This window comes from Salmo salar, chromosome ssa20 (genome assembly GCF_905237065.1).
Source record: "Salmo salar chromosome ssa20, Ssal_v3.1, whole genome shotgun sequence".
Taxonomy (NCBI): Eukaryota; Metazoa; Chordata; class Actinopteri; order Salmoniformes; family Salmonidae; genus Salmo; species Salmo salar.
In genome coordinates this window covers 46,296,177-46,301,636 of record NC_059461.1, presented here as the reverse complement: position 1 = coordinate 46,301,636, position 5,460 = coordinate 46,296,177, and the positions used below count along the sequence as shown (strand labels likewise).

Here is a 5,460-nt window from a genome sequence, read left to right as displayed (position 1 = left end):
TGCCTCAAACATGTTGCCTCAGCTGTTGTTGTTTGATATCAATGTCACTGGAAATAAATAATTTTATACAACACATAATTAATCTTCTAACAATAGTGAGGTTTTAGTTTGAAGGCTACATGCAAGGCTATATACCTCAAACAACACATAAAGGCCTATTTTGAGCTTGAAGGCAGCACACTAGGTCATATGCTAGGCAACATACTAAACAACACATAAAGGCCTATTATCAGCTTGAAGGCTAGGCTAGGCTACAGGCTAAACAATAGAAATTGAGAGAAATGTAGCTTTATGAGCATGTGCCATCTACAGCTATTCCAATGGGCGGGACATCTCCATCTCAGTATCTCAGTAAGTTTCCTTGTTTCCCCCAATGGCTCTAAGAAAAGTGAAATAGAGCCCTAGACACCGCTTCCCTCCCCTTTCCTCCCCCCACTACACCACCCAAACCCCAACCCTGTCCAGGATCTCTAACCCTTTCACAACAATCTCTCCCTGTCTACGTCATACAGTTCACAAAATATCAACACATGCTCCCCCATTTCCCCCACGAAACACTCATCACACAGACTTGTTTCGTGTCTCCCTATCATCCACAACGTGACATTCAGACCTGTGTGCCCAAACCGTAGTCTACTCTGCACAACTTCCTCTCTCTTACATCCCATACCCCCCACCTCTTCCTTAACTGACCGGTGCAAGGGATAAAATTGCCTCGCCTTACTACTAGCATCCCAGTCTCACCCTCTCACACTCGGTATGGTTCCTGAGGCAGATGCTCAGATCGCAGTGTAGGTATGCCATGGAGTAATTAATCATCTGGAAGAGACTGATGGTGAAGCTGGCACGTTTTGACAGGATGCTGGGTAACAGCCTGATTCCTCGCGGGCTCAGTGGTGACCTGGAAGTTCACACAACAAATCACAACAACTGTGGGACTGAGAGGGGGGGGTGAGTATCGGTCGACAGGAGCAGAAAAACATTCACAGGACATTTTAGTAGACGCTCTTATCCAGAGTGACTTACAGTAGTGAATGCATACATTTCATACATTTATTTTAGTTTTTTCCCCTGTACTAGTCCCCCGTGGGAATCAAACCCACAACCCTGGCGTTGCAAACACCATGCTCTACCACCTGAGCCACATGGGATCCATGATAGGACGTGTGATAGGAACAACACTGAACTTTGTTTTGAAGTGAATTTGACGGTGAGTGTAATTCAAATAGCAAGGGTCACAAATGTTTCCGACAACAGCAAGTCAACACAAAGTAAAGAAGAGTGGAACAATGGATTTGGTGGTTATCATTGACGTCCTGTTCATATTGATCGTGACGGCCTTGCCATTTGAGGTTAAATGCCCCCTCTCCTAAAACTGTTATGAGGATGTGTTTATGTGATATGATCTTAAGACAAGTCATTTGATAAAAGCATATTCAGCACTAATTCAGGGATTTTTCAGACTTAAAAGATGGATCTTTGGAAACCATAGGCTACTCAGCCGACTAAAGCGGAGTTCCGAATGGTCTGGGAGCAAACCTGACCGCAAGGAGACATGTTTCGCTGTCCTTCAATCCTCATCCTAACTGGGGGATTAAAAAGACACCCCTCTTTCTTGTCAACACTTTTCCAAGTAAATAAAACTTCCCTGTAGGAAGTTTTATTTATATATAGGCAGTGGTGGTAGTCCACAGCTAAAGAGTTTATTTACTGTTGGTAGACATTTATTTTTTTTGCTATGCGCTCTCTAAGTGTTTCATTTGCCATCCATCCCAAAAATGCTGCTTAACTGCAATAAGCCAATCAGCAAGCAAGCCTTTGGAGGTGCTGTCTATATACGGTGAAAAAAATATTCCAACATTCAACACATGCCTGCTAACCTGGATCAAGCGGGATTGATTTGATTCCAGGACATTATTTTACTTGATTGGAATGTTAGTCAGTATTGACAGTTTAGTCCCATTCTGGAGCTGTTGGTAGTAGGGCTGCTGGAGATATTCCATATATGAAACACAACAATATGAACACCTACCTGGAAAACACACAACAAGTGGTGTTGATTTCATCAAGCTGAACAGTGGGCGAGAGACAGCAGGACTTTATCTCTAGGTTCACCTGGCTGTTGTTGGTTTTCAGTTTGATTACCACGTGGAGAATCCCCAGAGCCGGGACAAAGTCTCCGGGCAGAACGTCGCGCTCCAGGTTCAAGTTCATCTCGGCCGTGTAGTTGCCAGTGCCACAAATATCATCGGAAATTACCGCTAATCTGAAAACAGATTAGAACAAACATGAAACCTATAATTTAAAAGCAGTTGTAATGCAAATACATGTTAAAAAAAATATTGGTATTACTGTGTAGTTGCATAGGTATAGTGGCAACTTAAGGTATAGGGGCAACTTAAGGTAAAGTGTTACTACCTATCCAATTCAATTCAAATAACTTGATTAACGAATGTTGAATGTTAATATTAGAATGCACTTTTTAATGTCATAATAAATTAATTTGTTAATTAAATTAAGTATCCTGTGATAATTACCCAGTGAGGAGATCAGGGGATGATAACCCAATCCTCTGGTGCAAGGCCAATGGATCTGACCCACTCCCAGACCCCAGGAGCTTTCTACCAGACTCATGCGCTGGACTTACTCCAGACAAAGCATGGTCATTCCCGACCCCATTAGTGGTCTGGTGCAGTAGTGCACTTGGCAGGGTGTGTTCCTTGGCCCTCAATCCCATGGTCTCATCAGGTCGTGATTGGGTTAAGTTAATGTGGCTGGTGCCAGCTGAACTATCGGCAGCGAACAGCGCCGGCCATGTGCTAAACCCAGATTGCTCACTTTTCACTTCATGCACTATTGGAGCCTCTGAAGGGCTTATTTGCTCGTTATCGGCAGAAGCATGTGAGGCATTTGAATGCCGTTCCACTTTCTCCTCCGAATCTGTAAACGAGTCCCATTGGCTTTGAGATGGAGCGTCGAAAGGCATTATCTCAGAAGAAGATTGCCCTTGGCGATGATGCAAAGCCAGGCTGGCGGTAAGTGGCCCTGTGGGCGAGTAATCGTCGGTGGGTGGACTAGTTGATGTGTCATTATATGGACGAGGCGGTAAAAGGGGAACAAGGTGACTCCCCTTTAATGCCTCAGTGATGTCAGAGGTCACGATGTCCTCTTTAGCAATGTCAAAGAGAGGTGTCGCCGGTCGTTCACGTTGCAGATGTTTTCCAACAGTTATGGACTGAGAGACTGAGTTTCCTGATGTTGTTAATGTCGAAATGCTTATGTGATGCTTTCGAGCTGAAACATGTTGAATTATTGATGTGTGGGAATTAGACGTCTTTATTGCAATATTAGGCTGAATAGTTGACTGCCCAACTGTGATTAATGATTTTGCAGCGGTAAGTGAATACAGATTTCCAACACTGTTAGGTGTAGAAAATGTTGATTTCACAATCTCTGGAGAGTCGTTAAATGTTACTTTCACATTTCTGATTTGATTTGGAGGGCCTGGGACTGTGCTTCGCGAGAAAGTCGTCATAAATACTTGTTTTTTTCCTTTTGTTGAGTGTCTTTGCTGATTGCTTTGCTTATGTTTTGTTGATGCATTGGCATATTTTGTAAGCGTGACCCTATGGGTAGAGAATTGTTGTGGTTTAGACACAATATGTGGTTTCTTATTAAAAGATACAATTCGTGATAGTGTCTGGCTTGGGGTTATCACAGTCTGCACTGGCATTTTATGACTTGGCGCTTGGCTGGAGAATGACTTATTTTCTTCTTCCAGCAATTCAGAGAGATTTTCAGCCCGATGAATGTCTCTGTGTGCTGTTGCTCCCAACAGTTTAATTAAAAGATGGGAGGGAGACATGTTTGCAGACGTGCGTTTTTCCTCTCTAGCCAGTCTTTCTGTGCTTTTCATTATCCCATGGTGAACAGTACTGCTCTTGTCCATTGTCATTTCTGTCACCTCCTCAAGAGAACCTTGAGGCTGAGAGAAGTCAGACTCCTGTCCTTTGTTGTTTTTCAGCTTTAGTATGTTCACATTTTTCAATTCGTTAGGTGTTTCAAGGTTCCCAGCACTGTCTGCAAAGATTCGAAAGGTGTCACCACTCGACTTGATGTCACCGCGACCTACTGCAAGTCTTTGTTCGGTTGACCTTTTCACATCAACGTGTGTTGTTGTTGTCATCATGGCGGACACATAAATGTCTAACTTACTTGTGGTTTCAGAAATACGTTTTGTGGAAAACGTAACTCCTTTCTCTGTTGTTCTTGGCAACTGAGCATTTACTTTAGCACTTGGCTTTACTGTCTGTGACAAAACAACGGGAGGCGCAGTCCGTTTATCGATACTGTTTACATTGTCGGCACTCTTAGAATATGGCTTTTTGGACAGTGTTCTCATCATAGTTACAGATGCACGTTGCATGTTAGAGACTTCTGGCAGGAGGCTCATAGGCTGCTGCTCTTTGAACAGAACACTGGGCTGTGCTGGCAGGTGGCCAGTGGTACTCAACTCAGACATCAAAGATTTCACACTCTCTGTCAGAGCCTGAGAGGCAGGAGGAACTTTGACAGCTGCCGTGGTCCGCCTCGTAGAGCGGAAGGATGTTGTTGCACTTTGGCTTTCGATTGATGGCATTCTCATAGGCAAGGCTGATTCGTCAATGTGGTCAGTGGTGTGGCTTTTTGATGTGATTATTTCACGAGCTTGGCTAAAGAGAGAATTAAACGAGTCTAGCATACCACTTATTATTGATCCATTGTTGGGGTCGTTAGCCCCACTGATGGGGTCATTAACCCCACTGTTGGGGTCATTAACCCCACTGTTGGGGTCATTAATCCCACTGTTTTCAATGTTCTGGTCAGATAGACCATGGACAGAAGGAGATGGAGCATTGGTGAGAGGAATTGTCATAACTTGCCCAACAGCATGCTCCCGCTCTTCCCCTCCCCCATCTTCAAAACTGAATTCTGTGTCCTTATTTGTAATGTCAACACCCGCCAATGTGTGATCGCCAAGAAAACTATGAAGTAAACTGGAGGATATGTTTTGGAGTTTTACAGATGAATTATCTTGGATTTGAGAAACCAATTTTGACTGGTTTCTGAGATTCACAGTCTTCCCAGACATCTTTTCTTCTTTATCTCTGAATGATAATAATAAAGTGTGAAAGATCTCTGAAGTCGAAAGATAAGGCATGCTGGTTGTTGATAACAACGTTTTATCAAAAGATTTGCTAATATCACTCAATCTGGAAACTGTCTCATTTTCCACCTTTGTAGTGAGAAGCACTGTTCTGGTTGTGTTTGCCTTGACTTCAATCGTTCCTGAGTTTGAGAAAGATGTACTAGCAAATGAATCATTCAACATGATTTTACTGAGATTCATTTCAGAGTTTAATGAGGAAAGGGGGGTTATGAACTCATAATCTAGCCCATCCAAAACATTTACAGAGAAAT

General features: G+C 43.2%; 1 protein-coding gene across 1 annotated transcript; it reads right to left on the bottom strand.

Annotated features, from left to right (window-relative positions):
• Window positions 1-1,871: 1,871 nt before the first annotated feature.
• LOC123729321 (uncharacterized) lies at window positions 1,872-4,925 on the bottom strand. Its single transcript, XM_045704203.1, has 2 exons — window positions 2,538-4,925; window positions 1,872-2,266 (listed from the first exon to the last, which is right to left on the bottom strand). The coding sequence occupies exons 1-2, from the start codon at window positions 4,913-4,915 to the stop codon at window positions 2,029-2,031; spliced, it is 2,616 nt and encodes an 871-aa protein (XP_045560159.1). The 5' UTR covers window positions 4,916-4,925; the 3' UTR covers window positions 1,872-2,028.
• Between the last annotated feature and the right edge of the window lie 535 nt (window positions 4,926-5,460).

Coding starts and splice junctions, on each gene's coding strand:
- LOC123729321 (XM_045704203.1), bottom strand. CDS start 4,915: ATGACAATTCCTCTCACCAATGCTCCATCTCCTTCTGTCCATGGTCTA. Junction 2,267..2,537: donor TCCCCTGATCTCCTCACTGG/GTAATTATCACA, acceptor ATCTGTTTTCAG/ATTAGCGGTAATTTCCGATG.